This window comes from Nyctereutes procyonoides, unplaced genomic scaffold (assembly GCF_905146905.1).
Source record: "Nyctereutes procyonoides isolate TBG_1078 unplaced genomic scaffold, NYPRO_anot_genome, whole genome shotgun sequence".
NCBI lineage: Eukaryota > Metazoa > Chordata > Mammalia > Carnivora > Canidae > Nyctereutes > Nyctereutes procyonoides.
In genome coordinates, this window is record NW_026575132.1 from 10,338,085 (window position 1) to 10,361,313 (window position 23,229).

The 23,229-nt window shown below is 41.7% G+C and overlaps 1 protein-coding gene across 1 annotated transcript in view; it reads left to right on the top strand.

The window, feature by feature from the left end:
- CASP10 (caspase 10) overlaps nucleotides 1-19,306 on the top strand; it is a 32,856-nt gene extending 13,550 nt beyond the window's left edge. Inside the window, exons 5-8 of the mRNA XM_055345453.1 lie at nucleotides 645-754; nucleotides 7,966-8,074; nucleotides 9,888-10,380; nucleotides 13,656-19,306. Of these exons, the coding sequence (XP_055201428.1) occupies nucleotides 645-754; nucleotides 7,966-8,074; nucleotides 9,888-10,380; nucleotides 13,656-13,809 (866 nt within the window). The 3' untranslated portion in view covers nucleotides 13,810-19,306. The remainder of the gene's footprint in view (nucleotides 1-644; nucleotides 755-7,965; nucleotides 8,075-9,887; nucleotides 10,381-13,655) is intronic.
- The last annotated feature ends 3,923 nt before the right edge of the window (nucleotides 19,307-23,229 follow it).

Below are 23,229 nucleotides of genomic sequence, written 5' to 3' on the forward strand. Positions count from 1 at the left end.
GGAGAATATACAGACAATTTGTATGTATATGTGTGTAGATAGCTAGATAAATATATATTTAACTAAAATCATGCTAATCATATTCTATAACTTGCTTTAGTCCCACTTAATGCATCTCACATTTCTCCATGTACATAATACAGACATAGCTCTTTTTATTAATGGTTCTATAGAAATGTGTCTTATGTACATAAAATATTTATTTAATCACCACTTTTGAATGTTTTTCTCGAATGGTTTTTTCTTTTCTTTCTTCTTTCCTTTACCTTTTTTGCTATAGTCTGAGTTCTGATTTGTTTTTGGAGGTAATGCTTTTGTAATTTCTACTTGGCCGTTATCTGACATGTTTAAATACCATAAGTTCTGAAATAGTATTTAGGAAAGTATATAGTAATCTTAAGGAACTAACGAAATGACAAAAATAATAAAAACATAAACAATCAGAAATAAAATATAATAATAAAAGGAATGAGAATAGAATGATAAAGAAAAACAATTTATAAGTTCACATTTTTTTTCTTTAAGCAAATGGCACTATAAATCTACAGGTCCTTGTAAAATAATTTCTTTTGATGATTGGTTATCTTGGATTGCTACTAGTTAGAAGATGATTTTTGTTTTACTATCCATGGTTCTATTTGCAGCCTCCGAGGTAGCAACACCTCCTGTAGACACGGAAACGGAGTCATTGCATCAAAAAGAGGAAGAACTATTTTCCCCTTCAGACATTAATCAGTTCCATGGAGCCTTATCGGTAGGTTCATTGATGGGTTGGTAAATGTTTTACCACCAGCTCTTCTCTCCACCCTCAACACTACCCCCAAAGAAAAAGAGAGAGAGACCCTGATGTGTAGTGTTTGGTATAAATGTTCCCACCATAGTTGATTTCATGTACCAACATGACATCAATTTAATTATAGAATTTCTGGAAATCTGACAAATGGCTCTCACTAGCTGGTTCGAATTGACTCCAGTACACCACTGGGTTGCTTTGAAGTGGTTCTGTTCTTATGCAATCTGATCAAGGCCAACTTCCTAAGCATAATAGGCTGTGTATTCCTACCTGACCCATGCTTTTTTTAATGCTTAGCTGTCACTTTTTAAAAATTCTTAATAATGTTTGAACAGGGGGCCTCACATCTTGTATGGAGCACCACAAATTATGTAGCCTGTCCTTTCCAGAGGACAAGATTTGGGTTCCTGTAGTGCCCAGCAGTAGAAGGGTGGGTACAGGGGAAACACTGGGAGATTTGCCATCTGTATCTTATAACATGATCAGGATCTTTGAGAGATACCTGTGACATTCTTCTCTGGGATTTATGTTTCTTCCCAGCAAATTTGGGCAGTTTTATCCTGCTAACAGCTATCAGTATCAATGAAGTTATTTTGGCCTTGGAATTTTTTGGTTTTTGTTTTTAATTGTGGTAAAAGCCAACATAAAATTTATCATCTTAATTATTTTTAAATGTACATTGTTGTGTAGCCAATGTCCAGAACTCTTTTTATCTTGCAAAACTGAAATGTTATATCTATTAAATAGTAACTACCTATTCCCCCCTCCCACCAGCCCCTGGTGAACACCATTCTACTTTATATCTCTATAAATTTGACTACTCTAGTTACCTCGTATTAGTGGATTCATAGAGTATTTGTATTTTTGTGACTGGCTTATTGTACTTAATATAATGTCCTCAAGGTTTATCTGTGTCAGAATTTTCTATCTTTTTAAGGCTGAATAAGTATTTCATTGTGTGTATATACCATATTTTGTTTATACATTTGTCCTTCAGTGGGCATGTGAGTTGCTTCCATCTTTGGCTATTGTGAATAATACTGCTATGAACATGGGCATACAAATCTCTCTTTGAGGTAGTGCTTTCAATTCTTGTGGGTATATGTACCCAGAAGTGGAATTGCTGGATCATATGGTAATTCTGTATTTCATTTTTTGAGGAACCTCCATACTGGTTTTCATAGCAGCTGCATCTTTGCATTTCTGCCAGTAATGCATGAGAATTCCAGTTTCTCCACATCCTTGTCAACACTTGCTATTTTCTTGTTTTTTGATAGTAGCCATCCTAATCGGTGTGAGATGGTATTTCATGGTAGTTTTGATATGCCTTTCCTTAATGATTAGTGATATTGAGCATCTTTACATGTGTTTGTTGGCCATTTGTATTATCTTTCTTGGAGAATTGTCTATTCAAGTCCTTTGCCAATTTTTTAATTGGGTTGTTGTGGAAGTTTTATTTTTTATTCTTAAAAAATTCTTTGATAGCTTCTTTACTACTTTCATGATTTCATATTTTTTACATTTACCATTTTTTAATCTTTACATTGAAAATAATTTCAATCTATAGAAAAGTTGAAAGAATGTGAATAATACTAAGAACACTGTATACTATTTTATTTTATTTTTTTTTAAATATTTTTTTTTTAAATTTTTATTTATTTATGATAGTCAGAGAGAGAGAGGCAGAGACCTAGGCAGAGGGAGAAGCAGGCTCCATGCACCGGGAGCCTGACGTGGGATTCGATTCCGGGTCTCCAGGATCGCGCCCTGGGCCAAAGGCAGGCGCTAAACCGCTGCGCCACCCAGGGATCCCTGTATACTATTTTATTAGATTCACCTACCTGTTGTTTACTTTTACCCCATTTGTGTTAACATTTGTGTGCTTTCTCTATCTTTCTCTATCATCTATTTATGTAAACACAATTTTTTTTTCTGAACTTTTTGAAAGTAGCTTGCACACATCATGGCTCTTTACTGCTGAATACTTTACTGTGTATTTCCTAAGGATTAAGATACTGTTTTACACAACTATATATAGTACAGTTATTGATGCTAGTCAAGTTTACTTAATACAATACTTTCACCAAGTTGAAGTTCTAACATTTCAATTTTGTCTGTTGATCTAGTAATATTCTGTATAGCTTTTTTTCCCCTCCAATACATAATTCATCTGGGATCATTATTGTATTATCATGTCTCTTTAGTTTCCCCTAATTTTAAACATTTCTATAACTTTTCTTTTTGACATTGACATTTTTGAAGAATACAATCACCCTCACTACCATCTTTTATTTTAAAAAAACAGAATTTTCCTCATTTTTGGTATCTGGTGTTGCTTATGATTTATTTCAAGCAATGTGTTCTCACTAGAATATTACCTAAATTATGTACCCTTCTCAGGGCATCACATCTGGAGGCAGTGGTGTCCATCTGTCCCCCATTTGTGATGGTGATTTTGATTATTTGATGAAGATGTCTCATTTCTTCACTCTACAGTTAGTTTTGTATAGTTACTATTTTTCCCTTGCAACTAATAAGCAAGAGGTGGGGAGATATTTTAAGACCATACAAATATCCCACTCTGTATCAAGAATTTCCCCTAGATCGATGGGTATGCACTGATGATTCTAATGTGATTCAATATTTACTATGTTCGTTGAAAAGCAATGATTTTCAAACTCCAGGATTTTCTCCACATTTATAAGTCAGCACTCAGCATTCCGCTCTATACAAGAGCCCTCCTTCCTCCCCCCAGAGTTTTTTTTTTTTGTCCATTATTCCTAATTCTTCTCCCCACTCACTTTTTTTCCCCACTCACTTTTTAAACTAGTTTTTTATATGCTCAGATACTTATGTGCATGTAGAAAATGCACACACACACACACACACACACACACACACAGGACTTTACTCTTTGCCGTAGAAATTCAGTAGTTTCTAAGGGGTGTGGCTCAACCTTGGTATCTGAAATGCAGTTGTTTTGCTGACTTTGGACTCTGGCCATGGCCTGATGAAGATGGGGGTATCTGAGAGTATAGGAGGCTCTGGGAGGCAGCACCTCAAATTATATACCTTCTCCTAGACTCTCAGGGTTGAAAGGTGTCTTTCTTAATAGTAATCTAAGCAATCCTGTCCCTGAATAAAATGAAACTTGGTAAATCATACCATCTTTCATTTGCACCTGACAAGTTTTCTTATGTAAAAGAGCGCTGCCAACCATTGCATTTATGAGAAGAAACTCTTTTTCAAGTAATATCCCCTAATTATTTAATTTAACATTAAAAACCAAATCAATGTTTCTGAGTGTGGCATAGGATTTTCTTAAGGAGAAGCACGTCTATTGAGGAGATGTAACAACAACTTCCTTTTAAAGCTTTGTTGGACACCTGACCTGGGGCAGAGCCTGCATCTGTGTTACCTTTAATACCCTTTAAATTTTGACTACTTTCAGAACTAACTGGACAAACCCAGAAAACAGCTTGCCTGGCCCTTGCATGTTGCCAAAAGAAACAAGCATTTTCCAGGAAGGAAAAGGTAGCTTGGGGAAAGAATAGCCGGAAGTGTTCTGGAGAGTGAAACTGAAATTCTTTTGCATTTGTTTCTTCAAAGTTGGGGAATTCGTATATTGTGCAGCCTGGGAGTGAGGTGCTGCAGCTTTGGTCTGGCTTGAAGATAGGCCCCCCTCATGCCACCAGAAGCCCGGAGTGCTCTAGCAGGGAGGCATCCCTAGAGACTTGGGAACTTACCAGTCACCTCAAACAGGTCTCCTGGTGCTGTCCACCACGTAGACAGTGGCAGGGTTAGCCCCTGACCAGAACACCTTTGGGGCTTTCTGTTGCAGGCTGAGGGTAAGGGGTGTGGGGGTGGAGTGAATGGCGGGGGGGCGGGGGGGAATCATGCACAAAAGATGAGGCCCTAGGCTAGGTTTTAATTTTGTATTTAATGGTATAGAATGTTCATGTAGGACTGAAGTAAAAACTATCAAGAGAGTATACTCAGAGGGGACTACTTTACATTCCTGCCTCTCTTTCCCTCCCCCACCATAGACTGCAGTTTTTATGAGTTTATTTTTTATTTATCCTATTGTTACTTTTGAAAAAAAAAAAACCCAACCATGTCCCCCCTTTATTATCAAAGAGGCAGCCCATTAAAACACTATTCTTCACTTTACTTCCTTCATGTAACAGTATAATGCAGAGAAGTGTACAGAAATTGTCCTCTGCATCCTGTGGCCCTGCATGGGTGTACCACAGCTCTTTCATGCACTTCCTATCGGTGGGCATCAGGATGATTTCTAGTCTTTAGTTATTCCAAATAATGCAATGAATGGATATCCTTGTGCATGTGTCATATTATATTTTTGTCACTGTGTCTTTGTGAACTTACTCCTTTGAAAGGAGAGAGTTGATTCTCTTTTAGTCACCCACTGCTGGCCTTTTGTATGGCTGGGGATAAAGTGTCACTCCTCTGCATCAAGTCCACCTTTTTGGGCCTCATCCTAACTCTATGAATTCCTTGCATTTCATTCATTTCCTGTTTCCTCAACAGAAGGGTGCCTGGCAAGATCAGCCCGTAGGGGGTAGTGGTAGATGCTTCCAATACATACACTTTATTACCTAACTTGGATCAGTATGGCAGGAATAGAAACATCTGATATATACTAAGCAATTTGAGGTGACTTGGGAGAAGGTTAACAAATTCCTGGAGAATTCATCTCTTTTCTCAATTCAGGCTTGGATTATACCAGGCTTTTCTCTGGGAGGATATAGAGGGCTCAGTGGTTTCTACTCAGACGCTGTGCACAACAGCGTCTGGGGAATGCAGGCAACTTCTCTCCCTCTACTCTTCAGACTTAGATCCTGCTCTGTAAGGAGTGATGGGAACCCTTGGTAGGGCCAAAATCCATAGGCCAGCATGACAGAGCCAAATGCTGACTCTGTGGGAACATCTGGCGTGGTGTGGCTCCAGATGGTGCTTGTATTTTTCAGAGTGGGGGAGGCCAGAGGGAGGGACTTGGCATTGTCCCTTGACATTGTCCCTTGACATAAACTTGGTATGTTTAGTGCCCAGAATCCTTGCCCCAAAACCATGACTTGAGGAAAATATTCCAGAGTCTGTTACAGGGCTGAGTGGCTTATGGACAGGTTTTTGGTATAGTCTCTCTGTGAAACATAGTTTAGCAGAGGCCAGTCTTACTGTTTTTTTTTTCCCCCTGGAAATTTATACTTCGGAGTCCAAACACTTTGCTTTCCGGAATCTCTGCTTTCTGCCTAAGTAGGGGATAGCACGATACAACGTTGATGAGAGTTACCGTTACTGAGCAGTTGTGTGCCAGGCACTGTTCTTTGAGCTTTCTAGGGCTTATCTCATTGAACCCTTCAGTCACCTGGAGATTAGGCTCACTTAATGATGAGGAAGTGGAGACTCAAGAGGTCAAGTACTTTCCTGAAGGGTCACGTGACTAGAAAGGAGTGAAGCTGTGATCTGAACCCAGCAGTCTGACTCCAAGCTCCCCCCTCCAAAGACCCTTGCTCTACCACTGTATAGCTCCAGGAGCTCAGGCAATGGTTTCACTTCTCTGAACAGTAAGTTTCTTTTAGTTTTGCAATTCTGTGGTTTGGAAGTTTGGAGATGACTTCCCTGGAACATTATCGTCTCCTAAAGAGAGGAGGAATTTACAGGGGCTCTGTAGAACTGCGGTTTGGCTCCCTTTTGGTGTTTTCTATGGCCTGGGGATACTGGATTCACTCAGCCTGAGCTATGCACCCAGGGCTCACCCTTAACTATAGTTAATAATTGACTCTGGCCTCAGAGACAAGGGCACAGCTTGTTGGATTCTACTGAAAACTTGCTGGGTGTGGGAGAAGAAAAGCTTCAAGTTTCATTTTCCTGTACTGTCATGTGACAACCCATCAGTGGCTTCATCTCTGTGGTGGATTCTTATTTAGAGGAACCAAGGAGTTCATAAACCAAACATGTCAGAGCAGTGCAACCCTTAGCCAGGGCCAGAGATGTGACTGGGGCTGGGGACTGATTTTTGCCCTGCCCAGATTGGGTCTCTGGGCTTCCCTTTTTTCCCCTCTTTGTTTCTTGGTATTCACCCGGCCACTCTATATCCAGTAACAGATAAATGCTGCCAAAGCCCTCCCAAGCTCTCTGCCAGAAACACTTGAGCGGTCTCATGGGATCTTGACTTGCAAACCATCCTCTGTAAGGAAATAAGAATTTGGGGGACATATATTGGAAGAGTCTGAGAACTTCTCTTTCTAGGCGATGGAGCAACCCTGGTCTCTGTGGCAATGCTGGAAGCATCCACTGGCCCTCTAACTTCTGAAACCAGCACAAAAGTTTAGACAGTTTCTTCAGATCTTCTCCAGCTAAGGTCCATCCCTGAATGACTTTGAGGGTTCAGAGCAATTTGTTTCTGTGATTCTTCTTCCTCTCTCTGGGATTATCTCAGTCCTTCCCACCTTTTTCTGAAACAATCAGAAGTGTGTTGACCTTTGGCTGTGGAGGCAGTGCTGGCATTATTATAGCCACACAGAGCCTTTAAATTATTTCTGGGTACAGTTTTCTTTTCTATTGACTGAAGCCACTTCTTTTCTACTTGAATCAAAGATATACTGTGTTTTTAAGAGATCATGTAGCCACACAGAGGCCCCACTGAAGCCAACTCAGCTTATTTGTAATCACATGTTGTTTACAGTAGCCTTCAAAAATAATTGCATGTATTTTAAAATTCTTGCTGTGATTTCTACAAAAGAGATTTCTGTTTTCAGGGTAGTCAGATCATTCCAGGACCTTACCATCTGAAAAGTGATAAGCATTTGATATATTTGTCTCATTAGATCCTTACTTAATGCTTTCTTCACCTTGCTCATCCAAAAAAGAAGATACTTTTGCATAAGCTCTTGATTTGCCAAAGTTAAAATACATATTTTGTTACTTGGCACTGCTAATCGACAGTCTGCAGTCAAACCAAATGAAGTCTGATATTTAATCAATCAGTACCTGGCATTCCACATTAGACTTAATTGATGAATTCCAGGCCAGTACCTGAATCTTAGGAAGTCTCAGCCATTGGTACTGATAAATGGAGTGGTTGGTTACAAACATTAAACCCTTAAAATGAGGATTCCCTAATAAGTGGTTCTATCTTTTCTTCTTTCAAGGAGGCAAATGTGTACAGGATGGATCGGAAACACAGAGGCCATTGTGTTATTGTCAATAACCATACATTTGCCAAAATGCCAGATAGACCGGGGACTGATAAAGATGCTGGTAAGAAAATCTGGAATAGTATATCAAATGCAAGTTGGAGATCTTAAAATCACTTTTTCATTTTTACATTTTCTTTCTATAATTTTAATCTTCCATTCAAATGTAACAATGCTGTCATAAATGCTTCTGGCCTCTTGGGAGTCCCTGGTGTCTTAGTCCACCCGGGCTGCTATAATGAAATAACATAAATTAGATGGCTTATAAATGACAAACACTTATTTCTGATGGTTCTGGAGGCTGGGAAGTCCAAGATCTAGGCTCTGACATTCTGATGCCTGGTGACAACCTACTTCCTAGATGGCAGCCTTTGTGCTGCAACCTCACTTGGCAGAGGGGGTGAGGGAGGTTTCTGGGGTCTCCCTATAGGCTCTGCCTCACAACTTAATCACCCCACATAGGTCCCACTTCCTCATTCTCTAACTTTGGGTGTTAGGATTTCAACATATGAATTTTGAGGGGACACAGCTTTTTTTTTTTAATTTAAATTTTAGGTGGTTAACATACAGTGCAATATTGGTTTCTGGAGTAGGATTTAGTGGTTCACCACTTGCATACAACAGCCAGTGCTCATCACAAGTGCCCTCTTTAATATGCATCACTCATCTGGCCCATCCCCCACCCATTTTCCTCCATCAACTCTTAGTTTGCTCTCTAGCATTTTTTGTTTTCTGGTTTTTGTTTTGTTTTGTTTTGTTTTTTTTTTTGCTCTCTAGCATTAAAAGTGTCTTATGACTTGTTTCCCTCTCCCTTTTTTCTTTCTCCCCTTCCCATATGTTCATCTGTTTTCTTAAATTCCACATATGAAAAAAATTCCACATATGAGTAAGATCTTATGGTATTTGTCTTTCTCTGACTTATTTCACTTAGCATAATACACTCCAACTCCATCCATGTTGTTGCAAATGGTAATATTTCATTGTTTTTGTTAGATAAATAATATTCCATGCTGTGTGTGTGTGTGTGTGTGTGTGTGTGTACACACCCCACTCCATCTTCTTTATCTGTTCATTAGTCAGCAGACATTTGGGTCCTCTCCATAGTTGGCTAATATTGATAATGCTGCTATAAACATTGGGTACATGTATCCCTTCGGATCTGTATTTTTGTATCCTTTGGGTAAATACCTGGTAGTGCAATTCTTGGACCATTAGGTAGCTCTATTTTTAACATTTTGAGGAACCTCCATACTCTCTCTGGAGAGAGTGGCTGCACTGATTTGCATTCCCACCAACAGTGTATGAGGGTTCCCCATTTTCCCCATCCCTCTTGTTTTTGTGTTGTTAATTTTAGCCATTCTGACAGGTATGAGGTGGTATCTCATTGTGGTTTTGATTTGTATTTCCCTGATGACGAATGATGTTGAACATCTTTTCATGGGACACAAACATTTAGACCATAGAAGAGGTGTCACCAACCTGTTGAGTGACAAGAGTCCCTGACCATTTACAACTCCATGGTTTTTGGTTTTTGGGGAAAGCATAGCACATCAGCTAGAGAAAAACTACATTTGAGCTCTGGTTCCACCGCTGACTAATTTGTGACTGTGGGAGAGTTCTGGGGCCTTGGCTTCCTTATCTGTGAAATAGGATGAAACTCAGGCTTCTGCGGACTCTCAGGACCATTGTGATAGCACTATAGGTAACTATAAGAAGGCAGGTAAATTGTAAAATTTTGTGGTTTTGAAAGTAAAAAATCAGCTTCAGGCTCTTTGCTGTGCAAATAGCATTACACGTTGTTTCATCCCTTCATTTTATTTCATTCCACTCAATTTCATTTCATTTTATTGTTTCCCCTTTCTTTCCTTTTTTTACAGAGTGCTTGAGCCGTGTGTTTCAGTGGCTTGGGTTCAGTGTACATACATATAAAAATGTGACAAAAGGACATCTGGACGAGGTTCTGCAGGAATTTAAGTGTCATCCAGACCATGTTGATGGAGATTGCTTTGTATTTTGTGTTTTGACCCATGGGAAATTTGGAGCTGTCTACTCTTCAGATGGGACCCTTGTTCCCATTCGGGAGATCATGTCTCATTTCACAGCTCAGAAATGCCCTGGTCTGGCTCATAAACCCAAACTCTTTTTTATCCAGGCCTGTCAAGGTAAAGAGATACAAACTCCTGTATCCATTGAAGCAGATGCTGTAAATCCTGAGCATGTATCCTCTTCCCTTAAGGATAGTATTCCCGATGATGCAGATTTCCTTCTTGGCCTGGCCACTGTCCCTGGCTATGTATCCTTTCGGCATGTGGAGAAAGGCAGCTGGTATATTCAGTCTCTGTGTAATCGTCTGAAGAGCTTGGTCCCAAGGTGAGAGTTTTGACTTGTCCCATCCACCTACCTGTTTATCTGTCCATCTGTCTACCTGTTTGTTTAGTTATTCATGCACCCACCCATGCATTCATCTATCCATCGATCCATTCATCCATCATCCATTCATCCATCTATCTACCCATCCATCCATTCATCCATCATCCATCCAAACATCTATCCACCCAACAAACCTGTATTGAACACCAGCATATAACTGGAAAGAAAGATACAGAATTTAAAGAAAAACACAGTCCCTGACCTCAAATTGCTCACAGTCTAGAGGGATAGAGAAACTAGATGGGGGAAGAACATCCCTTGTGGCAAACACACATGCCAAAGCATAGGTGTGTGGAAGCACATAGAACTAGTACCTCCCCCAGATTTGAAGGATCAGGGGAAGCTTCTAGAGATGACAGATAGATGTTGGGTAAATAATTGGGGTGAAAGACATGCTGGACAGAGGGAACAGTATGAATAAAGGTAGGAGGGCCTTTTATTTGTGGCTTTATCAGTGACTCATATTTACTGATTACTTGTGTCGTCTTTGGCATTATGTCTTTGATCTGCCATTGCTCTGACAACTTTTCCTTCTGTGTCTGCCACATGCTCCTTACCTGGTACTCTGGAAATGGGCCTTCACCATGGTTTAGCCCTGGACCCTATTTTCTGTCCTCTATAAGTCTTGGCAACAGTAGCTATCCCTGGAAGCCACTGGACCTCTGTGAAAATGTCTCCCAAATTGCCATCTCTGGTTCATTAATCTCTGAGTTTTTGGAGAGCAGAGTTGTTTCATTCAGCTTTATATACTCACACTGACATGGACCTTATCTCTTGTTAGCTTGATAAATATTTGTTAGGCCAGTGACTGACTGGGTGTATCTCATTCTTTGGGTCAGTCCTATATGTTTCTTGCAGCTTGTTGGAATCCCACCTTTGTATTGCCCTTGGAGCCTGGTCCTGAATTCATCTACTTAGTTCTCTCCAGCAGCCTCCTACTCCTGAATCTCCATCTCTAGGAATGGTCCCAGTGCTCTTCTGGGATTTCAGAATTGGAAACTCAGGATTGGAATCTTGAATCAACTTTAGCTTTTCCCTCTTCTTCACTAATACCTCCATCTCCCCCCCCCCCCCCCCCAGCCATTAAAGACCAATGTCCTGTGACTTCGGGGACAAGGCAGTATTTATCAAAGACTTATTACTATGTGCCTACTCTACTGGGTACTGAGCTAGGGATTCAGGGTACAGTTGTGAATGAGAGAGAATCTTTTCTCCATAGAGCTTATCATCCAGTGAGAGGAAGAGAGGTAATGAAAATGTAAGTGAGGGGCCCTTGGGTGGCACATTCGGGTAAGTGTCTGACCCTTGGTTTCAGCTCAGGTCATGCATAATCTTAGGGTCATGGGATTGAGCCCCAAGTCGGGCTCTGTACTCAGTGTGGAGTGTACTTAAGACTCCCTCTCCTTTTTCCCCTCACCCCCTTCAAATAAATAAATCTTTAAAAGACATGTAAGTGAATATTTAAATCAATAAGATACTTTCAGGAAGTGATACCTGCTATGAAGAAAGCAAAGAAGATAATACAGAGAATGGGGCAAGGAGCTACTTGAGAAGACTTCTTAGTAGAGGTGATATTTCAAGTGAGACTGAGGGATAGGAAGGAGTCAGTGTTGGGAAGAGCCAGTGGCAGAGGGAACAGCTGGTATGAGACAGGGTGCAAGGACAAAGAAACAGACAGGGCTTGCATTCCCACCTGAAAATAGCAATCATGATGAGGATAAGTAGTAGTAATACTAATGAGATTAAAAATGATGGTCAGGGGAATATGATAACCAGTGTTATGTGTTTTCCATAAAGCATCTCATTTACTTCTCATGCAGTCCCTAAAATGGGTACTCTTAGAGTCCTTATTTTAGGGCTTAGAAAATTGAGGCACAGTGAATTGTGACTGTGGCGCACAATCAGCAAGGGATGGAGCCAGGCATGATTCACAATTGAGTTCCATGTACAGAGAGCGTGTGCTTTGCTCTCAAGTATATGAATGGCCTACTCCTGGAACATTTTGGTAAATGCTAAATATCACTCAAGCCCAGGCTTCTCATAGAGAAGACTCCTCTATGGAATCATCTCCCAGCAGGAAGTGCTCTTTTTCCTCTGAACTTACAATGGAATTTTGTCCACTCTTTTTTTAAAGATTTTATTTATTTATTAGAAAGAGGGATGAGAGAGAGCATAAATAGGGGGAGGGGTTGAGAGAGGGGTAGAGAGGAACCTAAGTAGACTACTCACCAGTCAGGGAGCTTCATGTGGGACTCCATCCCAGGACCCTGGGATCATGACCTGAGCCAATGGCAGATGCTTAACTGACTGAGCCTTCTGGGGGCCACAAAAGAAGGGGATTTGTCCACTTTTTATATGGTGTTGACCTTCTGCCTTGTATTAGTGAATTTTGTGTATATGTCATACTTGGTACATGCTTCATGTCTGCATTTGAAGTGTTTAAGCTCAGGAACTGTGCCATGTGTATCTTTGTATCCCTCCTCAAACCAAGAATGGAGAGGCAATTATTAATAGTAGTGTCCCTCTCCATCTTTATCACCTACTTTCTATCTATCTATCTATCTATCTATCTATCTATCTATCTATCTATCTATCTATCATCTATCCACCAGTTTGGATGAGAAACTTGAAAAAATAATTAAATGCAAACATCCTTTGTGGATCAAGTGCCTTAGAATGCAATATGTGAGGTCAGAAGAGCACGAGACTCTTTTAATTTACTTATTTTTTAGATTATTTATTTATTCATGAGAGACACAGGGAGAAAGGCAGAGACATAGGCAGAGGGAGAAGCAGGCTCCTTGCAGGAAACCCGATGTGGGACTCGATCCCAGGACCCCAGGATCATGACCTGAGGCAAAGGCAGATGCTCAACCATTAAGCCACTCAGGCGCCCCAAGTGTGAAGCTCTTGATCTCAGGATCATGAGTTCAAGCCCCACATTCAGTGTAGATTGCTTAACAAAAAGAAAAAAAAAGAATTAAAATGCAAGATGTGGCTGGTATAGTGTTCTTAAATGCTAAATATAGAACTGAACAGCTTCATTCGATTTTGCATCTCTTGTTTTAATTTTGACATAAGCATTTCTTTATATTTGGCAGAATTCCAGGGGGAATCTTGGCCTGTTAAACTGGGAAGAAGCCACATGGTTTAGGGTTCCTTGCTATGATGTGCTGTCTCCTGATTGAACATGTTTTTTTCTTATCTGCCTGCAGACATGAAGATATCTTATCCATCCTCACTGCCGTCAACAATGATGTGAGTCAACAAGCAGACAAACAAGGAACGATGAAACAAATGCCCCAACCTGCGTACACACTACGGAAGAAACTAGTATTCCCTGTGCCACAGAAAGAACTTTTATTGTAGTAGGCAGTTTGACTCTTTGACTTGAAAGGAAGCTTGGTTCATCATTCCATTCTCCCGCCCGTCATAGGAATCAGAGATAGATGGGGAGCTGGCCTCTGTCTGTCCTCCTAACAATAGGAAATTCCCTATTTACTGACACAGGAAATTCTTTTTCTTTCTTCTTTTTGACAAGTCTGAATGTTAGAACACTATCTTTATTGAAGCCTTGGACTATCGTCTTAGCTGGAGTTGTGTACCCTGAGAAATGCAACTGGTCTTGGTTTGTGCATCCCTGAAGTAAAGGGTGGAAGCAGGTACATTTTAAGATTAATTTGAGCTCTAAGAACCACTGTTTTTAGCCTCAACTGGGCTTCAATTTCTTTTCTACATGAACACCCCTTGTTGTCATTCTGTGTCTCCTCTGCACGACTTTGTTTTGGACATTGGATGATGATAGACATCATGCTTGGTTCATTGACCTCTGCTCTCCCCTTCCTAAGGCTTCTCTTCTGCACATCTGCTTAGGTGAGAATTTGCTCTATATGACACGCACTTACCACTTGAGTGTAAGGGAGATATTCCTGCAGGAACTGTTTCTCTTGGGCCGAGAGCATCCTTGCTCTAGGATGACTGTATGAAAAGAGACGCACTGAGCCACTATGGGAGCAGAGACTTTACCACCTGAGGTTAAATCCTGTGTCGGTCAGAACCTTTCAGATGCCGAAGACGGAACACCCACGTCAAACCAACTAAAGCAGAGGAGGGAATATCTTGTTTCCTTCATCTGAAAAGGAAACACAGATGGGTAGTGCTGGCTGCACATGAGGCTCGAATCAGGATTCAGTCTGCACCGTATAGCACGTCTCTCTTGGCCAAGAGTTCTCTTGGTGGTTGCACTGTGCTGACAATGGTCAACAGCCCCTGCTTGTTGCCCTAACACACTTGCTCCTCTGGCCCAAAGGATTGAGGAGAGAGGCAGCCAGAGAGTCTGAAGCTGTTCACCGGGAATGTTGTTCAGTCCTTAATCAGACGGTTGTTGGGCTGTGCCTTAGAGGGTGTGGTTCGATATGGAAGCCTTGATACTTTTTACATTAAGGTTTTGAATATCTTTATTTATGTGAACTTACTATTTTTTTCAATTTCAAGAGGAATTTTTTTCAGTTCCTGAAAGAGGGAGGTTGAAAGTCCTGAACTTAAAGCCTTAATTTACAGATGCAGAATTTTTTTTTTTTTTTGAAAACAGGGAACTTTAGTATAAATAAGAGGTCCTGGGGGACAAGGAGGGTCCTGAGGGGCTTCCATAATTTAACACTCTTCAAATGCACAAAAAACAGCAGGGGCAGGGTGGGGGCCAGGGCGGGGATGGACCACCCCCACCCTGCCCACAGGATGAGGGGCACATTGCAGAGCTTGTGGGTGGGGAGCTTTTCCCCCAGGAGTGACCAGTCACATGCTGGGGACAGAGAAGAGGTGAACACTGATGTTTCAGAGGAAGGGGTCATTGTATTTGGCAGTGGGTGGGGACAAGGCTGAGGCCACATGGGCCACTACATTCCCCCGAGTGTCTGGGCCAGTCTGGAGGCAAACTGATTTGCTGCAGTCCTCCAGACAGTTATTGTTTACAGGATTTTATTTCCCACTTGAGTAAACTGGAATGTCAGAGGATATAAAAGGGGTTTAGGAACATTTCCTTGTATCTGCTGATGCTCGTGAAAGATCTAGGGAATGAAGAAAAATAACTCTCAGTGATGCCTGATTTTGTAATTATTAATGTGCAAGTTAAATTAATTTATGGTATATTTGCTATGAGAAATATTCAGAAGTTGTTTTTTTTTTTGTTTTTTTGTTTTTTTTTTAAATATAGTAGTTACATGGAATTGAATGTAGTTTGACCGAGGAGAGGAGTCTAATATATGTCAGGGTGATCTTCCAAAACCATTGTTTATACAAATCAAAGCTAACAGCTCATGATTACAGTCTTTGCCCAATTAAATATCACAGATCACCTTTGGCCATTTCATAGTGCTTCTCTGCAAGTGAAGGATGACGTAGTATAAAGCAAAGAGCAAAGAATCTGGAGGTAGAGGCCTAGGGTTTCCTTTTTGCCTGTGACTCCCTTACTCTGAGACATTAAAGCAAGAAGGTTGTTTCTTGAGCCTATCTATAAAGTAGGAAAATATTACCTATTTAAGGTAAGGATTTAAGGGAATGTAAGATATATATCATAATGTAATACACTTTTAGGTGGCAGATGCCTCTGGCAGTAACCAAAATGGAAATTGTAGAGTTTGAGTTCCTTTGCATCTAATTCCAGCTGAATTTTGGCCACAAATCAATCCTAGAAATTCCCACTGATGTCCTGTGAGTGAAAGGCTGCTGCTTCCCTGACTGATCCACAGTGTTCCCAGCAGCAGCAGGCTGGCTCTTGGCTCTAAATCCTGCTGGACAAAACATTGCTAAGGAACCCTCCTTCATCAGCAGCATTTGGGGTTTGATGTTTAAGTCCTGGTCCTGTGGTCTGTTTCACACTTCTGTTGTACGGGAATTTGGTGCTTGTGCAAGGGTAAATTCTAGAATCAGGGAACTTGCCACGAGCTTTCTTTTCAGGGTTCTCCGACAAGCACTTTAAGAGTCACTGGACATTGATGACTATAAGTCATGGGCCTGGGCAGACACCAGGAGTACACCCAGCATTCAGTCATTTCTCTTAAATGAAGTGTGTAAATGTGTGTCCCGTGTGTGTGTGTGTGTGTGTGTGTGTGTATGAAAATTTTGAGTGAAACACAGGAGGTGGTTTGATCACAGCTATTTGGCGGGTGGCTACAGCCATTGTCTGTCCAGACATTTATGAAAGAAATGTGTGGGCTGAGTGAGGTTTCTATATATTTTTCCTAGTTTTGCTCAACCTACAAGAGCTGTAGTTAATTGTTTCTTTTCTGTTTTTTTTTTTTTTTTCCCCTCAAAAGTTTGGTTTCTGCCAAACAAAATGAGGGCATGGAAATTTTTTAAAGCATACTGTGCAAATGTTAGCAGTTATGGTGATATTACTGGTGGCGATTATTATTAGACATAATAGTTACCACAGATTCTATTGGCCTCTGCCGCAAGGCCTTACCACGCTAGTGGGCAGTTTTGATATTACCAGGGTTCCTCTTAGAGCCAGTGCTCAGGTAATGCAAACATACAAGCAGCTGGCACAATGTGGTTGCTGATCAATCAGAATGGAGTGCTACTGAACTGCAGCCCTTTATCAATGATCACAGGTCTCCACAGAGGTAGACCAAAAGAGAAGTTTACCTCATTTTGTAGATGACTTTTGAGCCAGAATTGTGTCATAACATCTTCCAGGTCAGATACTCTGAGTGATTTAGTCAAGTCAACTCAAGTTGATTTAGTCAACTCTTAACCTAGAGTTCTTGGGTCCTTGGATACTTATGGATTTATTCTCAGGGTCTGTGAGTCCTCCACCTGTAGTCTGAAATGCTTTAGTTCTTTTTTAGTGATAATCTTAAACATTCATAGAGGTGGGCCCTCGCTCGTCTGCATGATCAGTTCATATTTGAGTACTGCCAAACAACTATTGTGCTCCTATCCTGGTGCCCACAAGAAGGGATGAACTTTTTTTTTTAAAGATTTTATTTATTTATTCATGAGAGACACACAGAGACATAGGCAGAGGGAGAATCAGGCTCCCTGCGGGGAGCCCAATGTGGGACTCCATCCCAGGATCCTGGGATCACGATCTGAGCTGAAGGCAGACGGTCAACTACTGAGCCACCCAGGTGCTCCAAGAAGTGATGACCTTTATATTGAACTTTTTAATGTAGCATGGATTAGGGTTCATGGCCTGAGGTCCTCAGATCTGTTGTCAGGTACCAGTGGTTAATCTATTTGAAACTTGTTTCAGTCCATCCTCTTAAGCCATGACAGACTTCTAGTCCACCATCACTCAATCCTTGCTTAACTCGCCATGGAGGGAACTCACACTCGCCAAAGGTCATGGATTTGGAGCTTGGAAGAACCCTAGAGAACCCATGATCCAGCCTTCATAATGTCAGCTGGCTCACTAAAGTTCAATAGCTGTTAGTGGAGGATTTGCAATCCTGTATATCTCCTGCTTTGCAGTCTTGGCCACCTGGTTTCACTGTGAGACAGCTTTAATTGTCCCTTTCCCTGTTGTGATTTGAACCTGCTTAGCTCTTACTGAAACCCATCGCCCCTCATTCTGAACTCTGGAGCCATACGAAACAATTGTAGCTGTCGTCCAGGGAAGCACCTGTTGCCTGTGACAAGTTATTTAACTTTCTTTCTGGTAGGGTCTGGCTTTCCTCAGAAGCCTGCAGTTTGCTTTTAACTATGTGTTAAGAATATCACATTTGTGGTAGCACTAATTTGTATCTTTAAACAGCAGCTAAATTTCTGAAAATGGAACCCTTTTTAAAAAGTACTAGGGGAGGGCAGCCCAGGTGGCTCATCAGTTTAGCGCTGCCTTCAGCCCAGGGTGTGATCCTGGAGACCCGGGATCGAGTCCCATGTCAGGCTCCCTGCATGGAGCCTGCTTGTGTCTCTGCTTCTCTCTCTTTCTCTCTCTCTGTGTGTCTCTCATGAATAAATAAATAAAATCTTTAAAAAAAGTACCAGGGAAATTCCTTGTTTAAAGACTGATTTGCCTATGTAAACAACCATTTTTTAAAAAAAGATTTTATTTATTTATTCATGAGAGAGAGAGGCAAAGAAACAGGCAGAGGGAGAAGCAGACTCCCTGTGGGGAACCCGATGTGGGACTCGATCCCAGGACCCAGCATCACGACCTGAGTCAAAGGCAGACGCTTAACTGCTGAGCCACCCAGGCGTCCGTAAACAACTATTTTGTGATGTAAGTTTTGCATATATGAAGTTTTAAAAGAGGATTTTTCTATTACAAATTTTAAATTGTATGAATTTTTACTTTTTAACACTATTTTTGTACAGGTAATCTCTTTACATTGCTCAAAGAGAAGAAAATACAAAAAGGTATTCAGATCTTGCCTGCATTTCTGTCCATCAAATGCTCAGTCGTCCCACCTCCGCACCCCAGAGATAATTTCAGAATCTTTTTTTTTTTTAAAGATTTTATTTATTTTTTCATGAGAGACAGAGAGAGAGGCAGAGTCATAGGTAGAGGGAGAAGGAGGCTCCTTGCAGGGAGCCTGATGTGGGACTCAATCCCAGGACCTGGGATCATGGCCTGAGCCAAAGGCAAACCGCTCAACCACTGATGCCTTGGGGCATCCCAGGTGCCCCAAGGATTTCTTAATACAAATGCAAATACAGCAAATACAAATTTATATGTGTTTTAAAGTAAGTGTTTCTTGAAACAAAGCATGTACATGTGAAACTTGTGTGTCTCATTTGGTCTCATTTTAAATGATTCTGGAAGATGCCTGAAAATTCCTGAGAATAACTTTATGAGCTTTGTGGACTGGGTAGTTGTAAATAATAGTAATTGACCAATAAAGGGATTTTTTTTTCCTTTTGACCTTTGTGCAAGATCTTGAATCTCTGGTTACATAGTAATATATGCACATTGTGGAATATTTAGGAAACAGAAGAACAAAGAAGAAAGTGAATTAATCTATGATTCCATTTTGGCATACACTTTCCCATTTTTTTCACTCTACATTTGTCCCTGAGCTTTTCCCACCACCTTTACATCAGCCTAACCACCACGTCCTCCCCGTGTTGCATCCAGTGACCTCTGTCATTACCAACGTCTGTACCTCCACCCACATCTCAGTTTCAGACGTGCCTCTTTCTGACAGCTGCCTCCTGCCATTCCATCTCACTTTCTCTAGGACTCTGCCCCCCACAGCCTTCAGTGCCACTGAAGTGTCAATCATCCATTGACCCAGTCAGCCATCTTTGCAATGTCAACACCACCTCTCACTTCTTCCCGCCCTCTTTATCCAGCTGGAGTCCACCTATCATTAAACTCAACTCACTCTCTGCACCTACCCTTGACACCCTTGCCTTTCCCTCAGTCCTCCTCTTGGGGCAGAGTCCAAGCTCTGCTTGGACACCCATATGCCTACTTACCCCCACGTTTGTCCTAGAATTCCTGGTGGAGGCTGGTGTACAAATACACAGTGTTGCAGACCGGTCTCATTTAAAACCAATAACCAAATAGGCTTTCATGGTTCTCGGAATCCTGTAACATTTCCCTGGTTCCGTCACCTTCTGCTTTCTCAGTCTATTTTACACTTTCTTTTAACTCTGCGGACCTCTATTATCATCCTCCACTCTCCTCACTTTAAGTTGATGGTCTCACTGGCTTCACTAGGGGAAGAAATCAGGAAAGATTTCCACCTTCCACCACTGAATCTCCTGAGCCACCTGCACCCTAACCCTATTTACTGCTTTCTGTCAACAGTGAGTGCACCATCCGGTCTGTGCTTATCCCAAGAGCCGCCTTTCCTCTTGTACAGGCCGGTCCCATCCTGCCCTCCTATGAGGACACCACTCTCAGCACACAAAACATGCTGCAATTTCTCCTCCTTCAAAACAAACACTAAAACCGACCTGAAAGCCTTGAATGCAGATCTCCTGTCACCCGTTCCCGAATCAGACCAGGAGAGGACTCACGTGCAGGTGATCTGTTGGGGAGCTGCTGTCTGGAGGAGCCTGCAGGTGCTGGGAAGCAGCTGGGGAAGGGGGCCTGGCCTGGAGGGCGCGCGTTAGAGCGGGGAGTTGGCCTCTTGAGTTCTCCACTCGACAGAGAATAAGAAAGCTGAGCTTCCATCCTCCCTCACCCCTCCCCTCAGCTAAGAGTGGCCACAGGTGGGAGAACTTAAACTTCCAGGTGCTTCCCCTCACACACAAGTGTGAATCTTTACAAGCAAAACCCCCTACAATCTGGCAAGCTGGCCAAACTGGCTGGAGGATGGGGATGGAGTCTGGGTGGGCAGAGCGGGATTCAGATGGATCAGAAGAGATCTGCCTGGACGCTGACAACAACCCTCCACCCCTCTTAACCCCATATCCTATCTCATCCTCCCATGCTCAGCCTTATCCAGCATTAGCAGGGCCTGGGCCACAGTGAAATCTGAGGCCCATAACTTATATGTAGAACTAAAAATCCCAACAAACTCATCTCCTCTCCTACTGTTGCTTTGGAATGACTTGAAAGATAAATGGTTTGGGATTTATCATTTTTATGGTGTGCAGAGTATCTGCCTCTGGGCCACAGCCTGTGACTTTCTCTTCCCGCCCCTCGCTCTTTCTAGATTACCCAAAGCCCTAACATATGCAAAAGAACATGAAAAATGTCACACAGAGTTGGATCAGTCTACCTTAAGCCCAGAATTTTGTGAAAGAATTTTCTATGATCTCAAACTAAGAGGTTAGAGCTATTTCTTGGATAGACTCGCCTTTTTCAGGATCCCTGGGTGGCGCAGCGGTTTGGTGCCTGCCTTTGGCCCAGGGCGCAATCCTGGAGACCCGGGATCAAATCCCACGTCGGGCTCCCGGTGCATGGAGCCTGTTTCTCCCTCTGCCTCTCTATCTCTCTCTCTGTGACTATCATAAATAAATAAAAATTAAAAAAAGACTCGCCTTTTTCTTTACTAATCCCCTACAGATGTGTCACTTGTGAATTTAAGTAGAAACACCCCTCCTCCATTAAACAATTTAAAAACATCAAAAACAACATTGAAAAACTAAAGAGCAAGCTACAAACTGGGGAATGGTATGTGCCCACACATCATATAACTGACAAGGGCTATATAAATATATATAAATGTACATAAATACATATACCCTACAATTTATGAAATCATCAAACAGTCCAGTTGGATGGGCAAAAAAAAATACGAACCACTGGTAAAAAGAAAGGGAATACAAATGAGCAGTAAACAAATGGGAACATTATCTGCTGAAGAATCAGAGAATTGCAAAACTAAAGCCACTATGAGTTACCATTTCACACTCATCATACCGACATTTAAAAACCTATCAGTAGCAAGTATGGGTGAGGACATGGAGCAAAGGGACGTCTCTTACGCTGCTCAGAGAAGTATAAATCAATACAATCATCTTAGAGGGCAACTTGGCAATATCTATAAACATCGAATATGTCCACACAGTATGAACTAGCAATTCCATTTCTGGGTCTCTGCCCCAAAAGAAACTCTTGTACATGCATCGGGAGACGAGGAGGAGCATTTTCAGAGCAGCAGTGTGTGTGTGTGTGTGGGGGGGAGAGAAACAATTAAAGCAACCTAAATATCCATCGATAGGAGGTTAGATGAATTGGGATATAGTCACATAAAGGAATACTACCAAATACTGAAAGGAAGTGAACTGGGATTGTTAGGTTGAGCCATAGGAAAATGCCATTTTCTAGGTCAGAAACAAATATCAGCAATTTTGTATGGGTCGGTCGTCCACATGCACTGCAAGAGGATGCTTACTAAAACAGGGTAGTGGTGAATGGGAACATTGTTACATTGAATGTACTAAATGCCACTGAACTATTCACTTTAAACTATTACAATGATAAATGAAAAGTCTTAAAAAAAGGAAAAATTCTGAACAAATAAAAGAGCAAGTGCAATATAACTTACACAATGTTAAAAACCCACATAAAAGTCCCGTAGGTTGCTTGTGCGTTCATATCCATGTTGCACAAATACAACAATATGCACTGGGGGATAGATTTTGGGTGTTACCTGAGATGGGGCTGGGATTTGGGGAAAGAGGGGGAATGATGCAGGAGCTTCAGCTGCACTGGTCACGTTTATTTCTTCAGCAGGGTGCTGGATCGGTGGGTCTTCTTTCTTCTAAAATCTTTTTGCGTGGTCAGTGCTGATTAATGTAATTTGGCCACCAGACAGGCTGCTCTCTCAGCTTGTCACACTGTGAATATTTGGCCAGGTACACAGGGTGGCTTTGCCCTCTTGGTTGGGCAAAGTTTTTTCCACTCTGTATCTGTCTGTATTTTTGGTGGTAGTTATTTCTGTGGCGGTGATATAACCATGTTGCCAAGACAGGGATAAGGGGCGTTGGCTCACTTTTTAGAGTTGTTTCTAGGCTGGATCAGGAAGCAAGCCTGCAGATGGGAAACCCATTTGTGATGCCTCTGAGTATCCCCAAACCTCTTCTCATGAATCAGGTTGAAACACAGACCCAACTTCTTTATCTGTGACCCCCATTCCTATCCCAACTGCTGCTGACATTTTTCCATTCCCAGAATGCGCAATCAGAAGCTCAGTACTACATCTGATTATCCTACATTTCTGCTTATTTTACCACTTGAAGGCATCCTTGTCCCTCTACTCCTGTCTGCCTGGATCACCAGGCTACGGCCACCCTGCAAGGAGACAGTGAGCCAGTTTGGGCTAGGTGCTTCTTGCTGCTGCCAAATTAGCAACTTCAGCCCTTGGGTCTGGTCGCTTACCAATGCTG